Below are 13,939 nucleotides of genomic sequence, written 5' to 3'. Positions count from 1 at the left end.
CCGTGTCCTTCAAGGCCCTCAGCGAGCGAGTTCTGTTCGAGTCCGAATGTGGTAAAGTCGGCAAGCAAATGCCTGTCAACTCCATACCCCGCTGCCAGCACATCGACATCCGACACGGCTCCCCATGTCCATACTGACTACTCGGCGCACGGCTCTACCGAGTCGTCGACACATTTGACCTCGACCCCACGTTGACATGGTTCGGACTCTTGCTTGTTTGCACATGCAGACAGAATTACCAGACCTGTCGGCACCAACTAGATTTCGACAGACGACTTCGACGCTCACAATGATCACGAAAGGAGTTCGGAAAAGACTGCTCAGCTCGAAAGGGAAGGCGAAACGCGATGCCAAGCGGCCGGATAGAGAAGAGGTTTCACTGTCATAGTCTTTACGTTCATCTCTCACATTCACGATTTGCTTTCGCTTCGCGCGCACTCAGTTCACAGACGTTCAAGAGTGGCGGACGGAACACCTCTGAATGAACGGAGCAAGTTACGGCGCAGCACAGCTGTGAGGAACATGGAAAACTCTACTCAAGAAGAAACAACAACACGAGTTGAAAAACAACGGTGGACAGGGTCAAGCTTTCTGGAGCTTTTAACGAGCAGCGACTGTTTTGCTTCTGTGGCGACGAAGAAAGCCGGAAGAAAAAGGCACACTACGCTTGCGGAAGCCCATCGGTGTCGGTGCTTTCTGTGTCTGTCTCGTGGCCTCGTCGCCGGGGGCATCTGGTTCGGCGGGAGATTGCGCGGGTGATGAGGGTGGCGACGAATCAACGGCTTGTTTCGGAGTGTTGGGCTTGGCGTTGGGAGGCAGTTGTAGATGACCAGTTGTATATGGTCCGGCCGGTCGTCCGGCTGCAGCGAGCGGAAGCACTTTACCTGCGATCGTACCGTCTTGGTCCGTATGCGTCTGATCATGATGCGGGTTGCTTGCAGGCACCTTGTCGACAACTGTCGGATCCAGCCTGCCATCCGTCTGGGCAGAATGCGGATTGGCAGCTTGCGGTGCCGACATCTGGGCTGCTGGCTTGGTCAAAGCCGACTTGGGTCGATACATGTCGGTCAAGAACTGCCACTGTTGCTCCGACATGCACTGCGCCAATTGCACCTGCTTGGCTGCATAAGGACTGGTCAATGTCGGATCATGCATGGTGGCACAAAGATTCTTGCACCTCGTTCCCCGAGGACAGGTCGCTTGAACCAAGTTGAAAATCTTATCGATAGGTTTGCCTTTGCCGTCCGTTGTACCGCACAGGGCGCGCATTTCGTTGGTCCCGTAGATGCAGCGAGAATAGACGAGGTAGAAACGCATGTTGTCAAATCCAGCACCGTACCCTTCGGTGAGCTCGGGGTCGAAAGCGCAGAGAGAAGTCGAATCCATTTGCTCGATTCCCAAACCTGCATCTTGGGACGAGGATGACGAATCGGCTGAAAAGGTTGTCTGAAAGGGCGATGGTCCAAAAAAGTAGCTGTACCTCGCCTTACCTAGCCGCCTTTCGACACCTGCACAGCGACCTGGCTGAACGTGATAAGCTCCGATATCGGCTTGTCCGTCAGTAGGTGACAGGTGGTACGCCGTAATGTACGATGGTGCCAACAGTAGCCGCAGGAGGAGTGGAACCAAGCTCGTCACGCTCGACTGCCAGAGTCGTGCCAACATTCCGAGAGCTTGCCGCTCGTAGCGCCCAACAAAGCGAGAAAGGCAAGCCAAAGGGAGAGACAGGAGAGTGTGGAAATGCGTCGACTCAGACGAGCGTAACGGTTGAGAAAGAAATGCGATTCGTTGATACTTGGCTCAGTCGAGCTCGATTGACCGACTCGTGTCGAGGCCTGCTCGTGTTCGGTGCGATGGTGTGAGAGAGTCAAGCTGCAACTGCACGTTCTGTGACAACCGTCGTCGCCAAGGAAATATAAGCTCCTGCTCAAAACGTTTCGTTTCGTCCCACCCACCACCTCATCCCAACACTTTCCAGCGCGCCTTCATTTGGTACCGTTCAAGTTCAGGGGCCACTACAGTCTGTGAGTGCTGGTGGTACAATTATGCTTTTTTGCAAGTCCCGCTTCATTCACGATTTCAGCCAAATTGCATCCACAGCTGGAGAATGGTAAGGCTACAATAGGTCGCACTTGTTATCGAGACATTTTCTTCGCCGTTACCAAGTCAAGCCCATTCTCGAGACTTGTTTGCCGCTGGGACGTGAGATTCGGTGGAGTTGTTCGCGCGTGAGAAGAGGCGTATACTGGCTATGAGCGTGGGCATCAAGGTCGTGCTTGTAGACGTCGTACATGGTGCAGTGCTGGAACTCACAAGTCGTGTACGATGCTCGATGCTCGATGCTCGATGCAAGCCGTGTCAGATGCCGAACTCACTCCAGGAAAGCTGGGTCAGATGATTCGAAAGGGTGCGCCTGGATTGGATCGAGCGGTTCTGTGTAGACGAGATCCGCTTGGTAAACATGTTGAATCCACAGCAACGGGAGAGGACTTACCGTAAAGCTTTGCGTGTTGTATGTGACCGAATGGCGCGTGTAGAGTAGCGACTCGACTGAGTTTTGCATACCGACGTCGAAGAGCTACAAATACCCTCTTGCTGACCACCCCGTCTCGATGCATACCCAGCAACATCCACCCTTCGAGATACCGCTTTGTCCTGAACAAGATGCGCACCTTCCAGCTATCTCTCGCCTTGTTTGTCGTGGCCAGCAGTGCGCTCTTTGCGCAGGTCTACGGCGCACGCTCAGCCTACTGCACTAAGAATTTGAACGGCACCGGTGATCCGGATCCCAAGACCACCAGATACTGCTGTGATACTACTCGCGAGCATTCTTCCACCGCGTTCTGGTCGAGGAACAACATGTGCCTTGACGGCGCTGGCCTAGGCAATGGCATCAACCTGGGCAGATTCGTCAAATGCTGCGGTGACCAAGGCGCTGGCAGCCACAGCGATGGCTAGAAGTAGGGTGCCATACTAAGACGAGGCTCTTTACTCGACTCTTTCGAAGCTCGAGAGTGAGCCTTTCAGTGCGTGCGCCTTGTGGTGCTTCATTGACTCGTTCCGATGATGTGATCCATATAGCTTGACCGAAATAAAACATGCTGGCCAGCGATACAAACAAGAACCGTCTGCACAGGTGAGACGACAAAGCTTCCTGTGTTGGCGTCAGAGAGACGACCATGAACCTTCACGTGCTTCGCTTACAGGCAATGTCTTTCCAGGAAACTCCCTGACCTGATTCGCGTGATCACGGATGACGACACGCCACATACAGCCCCATGTGCCTACTCAAAACCCTATTCTCGTTTCCACGTGGTTTGTTCGAGCCATCAAGTCAAGTCACGAGCATGTGCCTGAAGTACACGGAATTCAGATTCACGATTGCATAACTGGGTTCGCTTGACTGTGGGTTTTACCCAACAAGAGTTCATCTTGCACACGGTTTGCTCGTGCTCAAGTCAGACCCCAGACCTTGCAGCCCACATCCACTCGGGCACCTCTCGAAGCATTTCAGCTGTCCGTTGCCTGAATTCTCTATTGTCGTTTTGGTACCCTTTTCTACAAAGATGACATCGTTAATATCTTCCGACTCTTTCTCTTGTACAGACGGTACACATTCTGAGCACAGCTATTCAGACACATGAAATATCCAAAGGGGTAGATCAGCTATACATTACAAATCAACCGGAGCGCGTGACGAGCATCATCGAACGAACAGGTTCATGAACGAGGGTGGTGTGTACTTGCAAATACAAGGCCAAGCATACTGCTAGATCTCGGCCCATCCGGCAGGGCCAGCACGCTCGCCGCTCACAAGCGTCAGCATGAATACAACCAAGTTGGCGCTGAACGCCATACCGAAGCCACGGTAGAGCGAACGAAGTCCGCCCAGAGACGAGTGACCTGTCTTTGCCGCCAAGATGCCCGACTGAGCCAGCGCGTGAGTTGCTCCAGCGCATTCCGAAGTGTCGCCCTGCGATGTCTCCTTTGAGCTCGCTTCCGCTGGTTTGGATGACGATCGAATGTGCGTAGCGATAGTCTCTTCCGTCACAATACGGTAGATGGCTTCCACCACACCAACGTAAGGGATAGGTCGGGTCTCGACACACGTGCGCAGACCTCGTACGCCCACGTTGCCGGTGGCTTGGTCGACACCACCACGTAAAGTCGCGGTGGTAATTGTCGTAGTCTGCTGTTGTTGCAGAGTCGCGCTGGTGATCTTGCGTGACGAAGTCAAGGCAGCCTCCTCAGAGATTGCATCGTGTGGCCTGCGGACCTGAAGCTGCAGCCTTCTGCGCACTGTCTCGATGGGAAGAGTAATGCACAGAGAAGCAGTGGAAATTGCGAGCTCGGCAATGGCATAGCTGATCGGATGCGTGTTGGATTCGAGTCGAAATGTGTGTTCGATGAGCAGCGGTGCAGCGAGCGACAGCAACGGTCGCAGGGTAAAGTCGAGGATGGTTGGGATGAGCAAATTGGGATGTAGGTACGCCGTCTTCCAACCACCTTCTTCTTTCAGTGTCTTTTTGATGGCGTCGTATGGACCACTGTATTTGCGGTGTGCTGGAAGCGTGCTCTGCGAGATCAAACGGGTCCGGACGAGGTCAAGCGGCGATACCAGGATTCCCGTAACGAGATGCGACGAAAGCAGTAGGCCGAGCGTCTTGTATGGGTAAGGGGCATACGCCAGAGGCAAAGGAGAGAGCGCTGTGGGCGCAAACAGTGAGAGAATGGAAGAGATGATGGGTTGGATAGTGGACGATGTCACCTCAAGGACGAACGAGGTCAAGGATCCCTTCCAGAGACCGAGCCAGCCTTCCTTACCGCGGCCGACGGCTTTCATCATCTCCCACACCCCCCCTCTCACCACGACTGGCATGACAAACTCGGGTCGCGCGCCTTGATCGTAGACGCTTTGGCGCATAACGTAGCCAGAAGCATCTACCATGCGCCTCTTTTTGCGTTCAGAGTAGAGCGAGGTGTTCGGTCGAGTTGGTTTGGAGGTGACATCGCGAAAGTAAGCGTCAGCATCGTCTTCATCCGAAAGGTCTGCCTCGATGAGATCGTCTTGGTGCTCCTCTTCTTGGTGCGCACTGGCTTCGTCGTCCCACTCGATGGCCTCGGGAGACACTTCCTGCTCCCACGCTTCCGTCGTTTCCTCTGCCTGTGACTGATGAGGGGGAGCCTTCAACTGCCGTGTGGTAGTGGAGATGGTACGTCGCTCTGCTAGGGCTGCTTGCTGCGTGAGAGAGAGCCAGACATCGTCTCTAGGTACCCATTGAACCTGTAAAAGGAGTTTGCCGACCTCGAAAGGCATCGCGAGGCATGTGCTGGTGTACTGAAGCGCACCACTGATGAGAAGTGCGCGCAAGATGTCCGAGATGCCGGCATCCGCTTCATTAAAGCCGCCTGCCGATGTTGTCGCGACATAAGGCTTGGCGTCATTAGATGACATGTATCTATTCGAGGACGGTTTGGGCATAGTGCTGCCACCAAAAGTCTTTGAAGAGGAGCTGGCCGTTGCTTTGGGTAGTCCGGATGTGTTGAAGCGCGGAGCGGTAGCGATAAACACCGAGTCCTCAGGCGGTTGATAGTACGGTCGGAGCGGATGCGCTTGCTGAGCACTGGCCCCTGTCGACGGAGGCGGTGCTGTCATGTTTGCAGTGGACTGATAGGATCAGTCTTGATTTATTGTCAGAAGCCTGCTCTTGTTGAGAATGCGTGCTTCAGATGGTGGAAAGAAAAGTGATTCAGGCTAGCAGACAGAGATTGGCTCAGGCTCGGAAGCGGAGTGACAAATCGGTACAAGCGCAATGAACCCTGTGCGCACCGTTCGTGATTTGTGATTCGTGATTGTTGGGCAGCGTGGAGGGAGGTGTTGGTCCAAATCGTGAATCGTGAATCGGAGTCGAGCCGAGAGAAGCCAAGACTCACGACTCCTCACTCGAAAACGCACAGACACGAGACACAGAGCAAAAAAATGCGGATGTTGGATCGTCATTTCAAAATCGGGAATTGGTAAACCACACCCTCACCTGTGCGCCCTCGTGACTCACGACTCACTCGTGACTGCTGCACTTGATGCTTTTCAACCAGGAGGGCTGAGGAAGCTCAAGCATCGCGGTCTGCTCCGAATCGTGAATTCGAATAGAGCAAAGTTGGCTGTAGCGTTGAGACAAGCCTCTGACTCAACCGTCATTATGCCTGCGTCAATACAGCATCTCACTTGGTGCATCGAATGGGCCGTTGGCGATATCTCTGTATGAACAAGCATTCACTGCAGCTGAATCTGAAGGGACCGCTGTTCACAGAAGCGCAACGAGAAGAGAAACAGTCACTAACATTTTCAAGTGAGCTCGCTTCGAGGCTCGGCAGTCTACCTTTTCCATTCACTGCCGCTTTGCACTCTTCCCAGCTCTACACAGACATTCTTAGCACACATGACCTATTCTGCTCATGATGGCAGCTCTGTAGGATCATCGCTCAAAACGTCATCCTTGCGGCTTGCTCCTCGCTGCTCTCTTTCTATTCCGCACCGACTAGAATGTTGAGAACCTGCGTCGCAATCTGCAACAGCGCTTCAGGTGATGGGAACAGAAAGTGGAGAAATGGTGCACTCATCACGCAGCAAGACCGGCGCTAGTGGTCGTCCGAGCTTGGATTGCATGACTACCTCTCTGAACGACAGACTGAGTCTATGCAACTAAGTCCTCACGCTCACCATAAATGTCAAACGATGTCGAGCGCGAGATCTGCTTTGTCTGGCTCCAAAATGTCGACAGAGTCGACGACAGCGTTTCTGTAAGCTGTGATGTCGTGCCTGGCGACTGCTCGTATCTATCACCTCTATCTCACAGAGGGACCGCACTGAAGATTATGCGGTGTCGATTATAGCGTGAGAATCCTGCACCCTAGTGCACGTCCTGGCTCGGACCGGGCGCAAGAAGTGCTTTGCATTTCAAGAACACAACGAAAGCCGCCGAAATGGCACAGATTGACCAGGCTCTCAGTAGACAGGTCAAACCTTCAAAAGTCGTCTACACGTGTCGTACAAAGACGAACAAACTGAAGCATGGAGACGAAACATGAAAGCAAAGCATCCTAAGCTTCCTGAGCTGGTGTCGTAACAATGTTCGTTTGGGCTTGACGAAACACTGGGAAGTGCGTCCAGCTCTTCGCCTCAGCATGGAGATTCAACAGGGCTAAAGCGAGCGTCGACGCAAAGTCAGTGCGAAGTACAAACACAAAACGGCCTTGGTGTAAGAAGAATCATGAACACACTGTCATTGAGATAGTACGGACAGAAAGGAGCCTAAGGAGGGGCATGTGACCCGAGGGAGGCTGGTATCGAACTCGATATTAAGCGGGTATTGGCAAAAGACTACAAAATTTGGCAACGAAACAGCTTCGAAGGGTTTTACTGCTTGTCCTCGATGGGGATATCCTTGCCAGTAAGCTTCTTGCTGTGTAGAGGAACAGTGATGGAACCAACAAGGTATGGGAATTAGTAAAGGGTGTTCACCGGCAAATTCGAATTTCTAGTATCAGAGATTCAACTTACAAGCCAGATCGAATGCCATCCGAGATCTTCTCGACGGTGCTGCCGCTCTGCTCGTGGCCAGCCTTTTTGGTGCCAAATTGGACAGCCTTGTCGAGGGCGTCCTGCTGACCGCCGGCGGGAGGTGCGTTTTGATCGGGAGCGGGAGCGGACATTGTAAAAGAGGTTCTTGGTGCTTTGGTCAAAAGGCAAATGTGGAGAGCAGAGATGACGGATGATAGTTTCTGTGTCCAGGTACCTATATATACCTTTTGGGATGTCTAAGTCTGAACGCGCCAGCGAGCAACAACTGGCATCTCTGTCAGTCGAAGATGCAGCTCAGTCCCGAGGTCCTCGGGAAGCTCTAATCTCAATTGGCGTCTTTTTTGTTGCTCAGACCAAGTGCCAACACACAGTCAGTCTGGTAGAACACTGGTGGGATGCAGCAACGTGTTAGGATCGTCGTAAATTATGTCGAGACACATTCGTGATTGGCAGAAGCAGGTGCTTTCACGCCATCCTGGCCATAGATGTCGGTTGACGGACAGTGACAGCGCGCTAAGCGAGGTGGAACCAGGGCCGCTTGGACATTCGTGATTGCTGTCGTTCAATTCACAAACGTGTGAACTTTGGAAGCAACCAACTCCACATTCCATTGAGGCATATCAGCACAAACACCGTGTCCGTGAAATTCGTAGTTGGTCTGTGCGCTGTGCCCAAAATTTCACGGGCCACTAGTGGTTAGTGAGTAGTTTAGCTAGCTTGCCCAATCATGAATGACGAAACTGGACATCAGACAAAATCATGGCTGCTCCATCACGCTGCTACCAACAGAAGCGAGGCGAGCTTCAAGAATCTGAGTCTCGGATCCCGTTGTAGAGTTCGCCTGTCGTCTCAACTCTAATCTCTGACACTTGGCGCTGTCGTGCTGTGATGATGTGATGTTGCCCATGTCTAGATTGCGAATGGTTGCAGTCGCAGATAACTTCCAAACAATAACTCATAGTAAGTTGATCTTCCGTCATCCCACCTCGAGCCAGATAAAGTTGTCTCCCTCAAGTTGCAGTGCGAATGTTGTGCGAGATTCTGGCTGATCTTCCAGTTTCAGTGGCATTAGCAACCGCGGCAACTCGAAGTCAAGCCGGCGACTCGGAAGAGCCGCATTTCCACTGCTTCCTTCCCCTAATCACAGTCTTGCACAGGCCAACGTTGACACACTAACACGGTGCTCTTCAGCAACAAGCTTGCTCCTTCTCCCCTTCGAGCAAAAAGAGTCTTTCACCATTCAACAAAAATTGAAGAAGAAAAGAAATAAAAACGTTGACCCCGACCCGATTTGAACGGATGGCCTTCGGAATGTTCCTATGTACGGCTGGAAGCCGACGCTCTACCCCTGAGCTACGAGGCCGCGTTATGATTAAGTAATATAAAGTGTATACATATACGGAAGAATTGTAGGTTTGAACATCGGCAGCTTTACCTAACGACAGCTTGCAGTATGGAAGCAGGGAAGCTGATTCTGCACTGCCTGCCCTAGTATGTTGTCCGCTCTCTCCCCTTCACTTAACCGCTACCGAATCAGATCTTACATGATCAGCACTAATGTACCGTCTGGGTCGAAAATCAACTTCAATAGGCATGAGTGATTACAGACAGATCTTTCGATGAGCACAAATAGCAGCGTCGAGGTAAGTTAATCAGTGAAGTTCCGTGTCGTGTCTGGTATTCGTAATTCTTTTGCTTGCCAGACTTCGGAAATCGGGAATCCCTCTCACTTCGGGGTCAGAAAAAGTGAGCAGGATGAGAAGATTCGCTCTCCTTTGTAGGACGGCTTCCTCGAACTGACAAAACGGGACCTCAATACATGCGTCATTGAGACCACCGGGGCGCGCACCGAAACAGTATAGGAATTCCTTGAAACACCAAACACTCGGAATGAGCGCAGCGAAGGCGGGGGCATCGGCCGTGCCTCGGGTCCTATACCGGGGCCCACCTGGCATGAAAAGGGCATTGTACTACTTCATCGGAGCCGTTTTCACAGGCGCCGGATGCTACCAAGGTTTTCTGCTCACACAGCATCTTAGCTGGCCGATCTTCACACGCGATCCCGAAAAAACCAAACTTGCGCCAATGATGCTTCGATACGTCACGGGCACAGCTGTGGCTGTGACGGGCGGCGGACTGGGGCTTTTCTTCTTCTGGACTCCGTCGAGGCTTGCGACGCGGGTGACACTTTATCCGGCAACATCGCAGATCGGAATCCGAACGGCAGCACGGCCGTTCCGTGCCTTCTTGCCTGCTTCGATGCGCTCGAGAAGAAGCGCTTCGCTCAATCCTCAAGACCCTTGCGAACGCTTTCACCCTCTCGACGCCCTTTATCGACGCGACAAGTCGTCGGCTGTCGAGATTGAAGAGTTTGCGCAGGGAAAGGGAAGGCCTGTGGTATCAGCAAAATCAGGTACGCGACAGAAGGTGCCGTCGTCCATCCTGCTCGGCGAGGACGTAACGTTTGGATATCAACTCGAGGCTGCGCCGACACCCCTGTTTGAAACCAAGGCCAAAAACTTATACCGACAGTACTGGTCGCGTTTCAAGCTCAGTTTACGCGGAGAGACCGACTGGTCACCTGTCGCAGGCGGTCATGGGCTCACGCCGACGGAGACAGCAGCCAAGGCTCAACTCGATCCCAAAGATCCCTGGTTCATGGACCGCAGAAACTTTGACAAGCTTTTTCCTGTGCGCAACTTTAGCTCGAAAAAGTAAGCAATATAATTCTACCCACTCATCCATGTTCTCTATGTCAAAATCACATGTATGCATTACTGCTCCTTGACATACTTCTTGAACTATTGATACAGCCCTTCTGACCGCGGACTGTCGCCAAACAGCTCCCGCAGTCTTGCCTGTTTGAGGTAGGTGTGATTGTGCCAGTCACAGAGTGAAAGCCTGGTGTGACAATTTCCGAAATGAGACGAACAGTATACTTTGCAATGTGCCTTACTTTTACATTGTCAGCTCTTCGTTTGTCTGTGGGAAGTGGTTCAGGTGCGATATCATGCCAAATGTTTCCTTTGCGTTTCGCGCAGGTTTGTCTAAAGCAAATCACGAATGCTCGAGATGTAAGGGGCGCGTTGGGTGTAATGGGGCTCGGAGCTGCTTCCTGAGATGAGGGAAAAGCTAGCGCTTCGGACTTCATTCCGATCCGGCTTCATCAGAACCACTCACGACGTTCTACCTCGATAGATCACGCTTGGATCCAAACGTGAAAGTTGGACCCTCGTGCCTGTTGAGAGGAAGTGCGGCAGCAGACCCTGCGCTGTTACGTCGCACTATTGTGACATGTGGTTCGTGATCCCGTTTTTGTTGAGGCTTAACCGCTGTACCAAAAGGAGGTCTAGACAACCAATCGTGAATCGTGAATCTGTGAATCACGAATCACTCTCCTGTGACTGTTTTCCGTGTTCCTCGTTCACGCTTTGAGAGTGACCATGTGCGCTTCGTCTGCATAAGTGGCGCGTGTCACACAATGAGCTTGGGCCAATCACTTTTTTTTGAATTATATTCACGATTCTTAGTTACGAATAACTCAGCATGGATAAATCCCCCTTACCATCCATCGCTCGAGGTCAAGCACCTCTCTCAGACCTACATCTATACTGTTTCATGATATCCTGTGCCATCCACGTGTATCACATCATTCTCATTCCCACACAATCATCAGCATCGCAGAATTGGTCTTCTTCTGGTTGTAACACGGCAAAGCCATGGCCTCCACTCCTCAGAATGCGGCCGGTTCAGCCTCAATAAGCACCATGGCTCACTATCTTCAACAACCGACTCTACGTTGGGTGATGCTTGCAGGTCTAGGAGCGGGCTCACTCCTCGTCGCAACACGGTTCTTCCCAAGCCTCTCTGCCATGGGCAAGGATGAAATCACCTCAGATCGCGAGGATCGTCAACGAGAGTTGTCACCGCCCTCCACTGCTGGTAACAAGGCGAAGCGCGATCGATTCAAAGATGACGCCGAGCCGATTGCCATTTTTTGGGATGTAGACAACTGCGCTCCACCCACAGGCTCCTCTGGACGTTCCGTTGCTCTTGCCGTCCGCACAGCTATCCAAAATTTCGAAATTGGCCCAATCGTCAGCTTCAAGGCCTATCTGGAACTTTCTTCCGAGACACAGGCACCCAATGCGGCACAAGTGCAACTTAGAAGCGAGCTGCAAGGATGCGGTGTCAGCCTGATCGACACTCCAAAGAGCGGCAGAAAGGATGTCGCAGACAAGATGATGATCACTGACCTCCTCGCGTATGCCATCGACCAACCTGCTCCCGCTACGGTTGTTCTCATCTCTGGCGATCGTGACTTTGCTTATCCACTCGGCATTCTTCGGAATCGAGGATACAATGTCGTTCTTGTGACGCCGCCCATCGGTGCTGTCCCCATTCTCGAGGCCTCGGCTAACGCAGTTTTGTCATGGCGTCAGGATGTGCTTGGTATTCAGACCAACAAAGATGGAAAGCAGCACAGTAGCTACACCAACAACGCCTCGGGCCTACCTCCGAAGCCAAGTGCTACCAACACTACGGACCACCAACCTCCTTCTACAAGCGACGTCAGCTTGTCAGCAGGCAAGTCCCTTGGCGCCCTGAAAAACAAGGATCAATCGCCGTCCGAACGTAGTCTGAAGCTGTTCGACCCTCTCGTCAGAGTGCTCGAGCAAATCAAGAAGGAGGGCAACCCGAAGCCCTTACGTTCGATGGTAGCGTTGCGTCTTATTCAGCAAGATAAGAACGTCTTTTCGCGGGCTGGCGCGGCCAAGTGGGCCGAGTATGCTGCCGTCGCGGAAGCTGCTGGTATCGTAAAGCTGGGATCTTCGGGGCAGTCCGGCTTTGAGTGGGTCACACTAAACGACAACGTCCAATCCGCTGCATCATCGTCGCCTCCCACGGTTCCGAGCACTTCATCTTCGTCATACAGCTCTGCACCCATTCGACAGAAGCCAGTCTCACACGGTTCAACGTCCAGCAGCTCTTCCAACGACCCTAAGCTCAAGCCGTTCCTTCCGCTGATTGAGATTTGCAATCAGCACAGATCACAGAGCAAATCAAAACCGCTGTGCTCCTACGTTGGCAGCCAGCTTGCGATTCTCGCTCGTCATGGTATCGTGGACGCCTACGCTCTCGCCGGCGTGCCCGGCTGGAGAGAGTACATAGCTGCTGCTCAAAAAGCCGGAGTAGCACGACCTGCATTGACAGATCACGGAGGTGTACTTGCGGTCGAGCTGCATCCTAGACTTTTCCACCTGCACTCGAATCAGTTTACTGCATACTTTAATCGTATCACCGATACAGCCACTACCTCTTCGCCGTCGGTAGACAAAAAGATGCCAACCGCCAAGCGTACCTTTGTAGACTCTGGCTCATCAAAAAACACGTTGAAGAACGAGTTTACACTCACGGGGGCTAGCTCTGGGAAAGGTAAAGCTCTCGCCATTCTAAATGGTCATGAGATTCCACGCATTTTTCTGCCGCTCGCCACACTGCTTCTCGAGCAGATGGCCGAGGGACGCAGCTATTTGACCGACTATTTCTGTCATTCCACCATCAGTACTTTAAACTCTTTGGTTGCGGTGCCTGGATTGAAAGTCAAGACCGCCGAAGAGTTCCAGGAGTATGTCGAGGCTGCTGTGGCGGCCAAGATTGTTACTACGGAGCCGGGAGTCAAGCCCAACGTGCGGTTTGTACGTCTTCATCCTCGACTCGTTCGACCTGGAACCAAGACCAGCGTCACAGATGGTGAGGATGAAGACTCGGACGAAGCAGAGTCTTACGACCAGCCTCGATCCAAAGCACTGGTTTCGTCAGACAACAGCAAAACGATAGATCAAGCCGGCGTCGTGGAAGGCCAACTGAAGCCAGCAGATCTAGAAGCGATTCGCAAAGAGGCGAGTCGAGTGCTAGCATCCTTGCAGCGTTCCACAACGTCGGAAGGCACGACTGCTTCTGGATCTGTTCACGCCGATGACGCTAGCCGCTTTTACCCGCTTATCGAGAGCTTTGTCGCCTTGACCAGCGAGGGCATGACGCCGGTGACGAAAGCGAAACTCTCCAGCGAAGTCGCTAAGCGCAACCCGGGGTTCCCCGGGATCGGCGCATTTTACCAGTCACTAGGCTGCACTGGCTTCACCGACTACCTTCAACAAGCCAAAGAAAAAGGTTTGGTCAACATCACCGATTCGGATGGTATCCTTTTACAACCCTCAAACATGTTGAGTGGTCTCCCCGATCATATCATTACGCTGTAGCTGATGCAACCACATCGTACGTGACGATGTTGGCTGCTAAAGAATAAAAAAACAGAGGCGTGTTTTTGGCTTTTCAAGCTCACACTCACCACTT

General features: G+C 52.5%; 6 protein-coding genes and 1 non-coding gene across 7 annotated transcripts; 3 read left to right on the top strand and 4 right to left on the bottom strand.

Moving 5' to 3' along the window:
* Positions 1–600: 600 nt before the first annotated feature.
* Positions 601–1,665, bottom strand: UMAG_00538 (uncharacterized protein; the record flags this gene model as incomplete). Its single annotated transcript, XM_011388073.1, has 1 exon — positions 601–1,665. One exon carries the CDS (start codon positions 1,663–1,665, stop codon positions 601–603), a length of 1,065 nt encoding a protein of 354 aa, XP_011386375.1.
* A 999-nt stretch (positions 1,666–2,664) lies between these two features.
* Positions 2,665–2,958, top strand: UMAG_11443 (uncharacterized protein; the record flags this gene model as incomplete). Its single annotated transcript, XM_011388468.1, has 1 exon — positions 2,665–2,958. One exon carries the CDS (start codon positions 2,665–2,667, stop codon positions 2,956–2,958), a length of 294 nt encoding a protein of 97 aa, XP_011386770.1.
* Positions 2,959–3,769: 811 nt separating this feature from the next.
* UMAG_11442 (uncharacterized protein) lies at positions 3,770–5,656 on the bottom strand (the record flags this gene model as incomplete). Its single annotated transcript, XM_011388467.1, has 1 exon — positions 3,770–5,656. One exon carries the CDS (start codon positions 5,654–5,656, stop codon positions 3,770–3,772), a length of 1,887 nt encoding a protein of 628 aa, XP_011386769.1.
* Positions 5,657–7,417: 1,761 nt separating this feature from the next.
* On the bottom strand, positions 7,418–7,713 carry UMAG_11441 (uncharacterized protein; the record flags this gene model as incomplete). The annotated part of the gene is made up of 2 exons (XM_011388466.1): positions 7,418–7,463; positions 7,562–7,713. 2 exons carry the CDS (start codon positions 7,711–7,713, stop codon positions 7,418–7,420), a joined length of 198 nt encoding a protein of 65 aa, XP_011386768.1.
* A 1,145-nt stretch (positions 7,714–8,858) lies between these two features.
* UMAG_16009 lies at positions 8,859–8,945 on the bottom strand. Its single transcript is given in 2 exon segments — positions 8,859–8,894; positions 8,910–8,945. It is a non-coding gene; the product is annotated as a tRNA-Trp (tRNA).
* A 527-nt stretch (positions 8,946–9,472) lies between these two features.
* UMAG_00536 (uncharacterized protein) lies at positions 9,473–10,300 on the top strand (the record flags this gene model as incomplete). The annotated part of the gene is made up of 1 exon (XM_011388072.1): positions 9,473–10,300. One exon carries the CDS (start codon positions 9,473–9,475, stop codon positions 10,298–10,300), a length of 828 nt encoding a protein of 275 aa, XP_011386374.1.
* Positions 10,301–11,301: 1,001 nt separating this feature from the next.
* Positions 11,302–13,845, top strand: UMAG_00535 (uncharacterized protein; the record flags this gene model as incomplete). Its single annotated transcript, XM_011388071.1, has 1 exon — positions 11,302–13,845. The coding sequence occupies one exon, from the start codon at positions 11,302–11,304 to the stop codon at positions 13,843–13,845; it is 2,544 nt and encodes an 847-aa protein (XP_011386373.1).
* Positions 13,846–13,939: the final 94 nt, after the last annotated feature.

This window comes from Mycosarcoma maydis, chromosome 1 (assembly GCF_000328475.2).
Source record: "Mycosarcoma maydis chromosome 1, whole genome shotgun sequence".
NCBI classification, from domain to species: domain Eukaryota; kingdom Fungi; phylum Basidiomycota; class Ustilaginomycetes; order Ustilaginales; genus Mycosarcoma; species Mycosarcoma maydis.
Note: the sequence above shows the minus strand (reverse complement) of the source record. Positions and strands in the feature narration are given on the sequence as shown.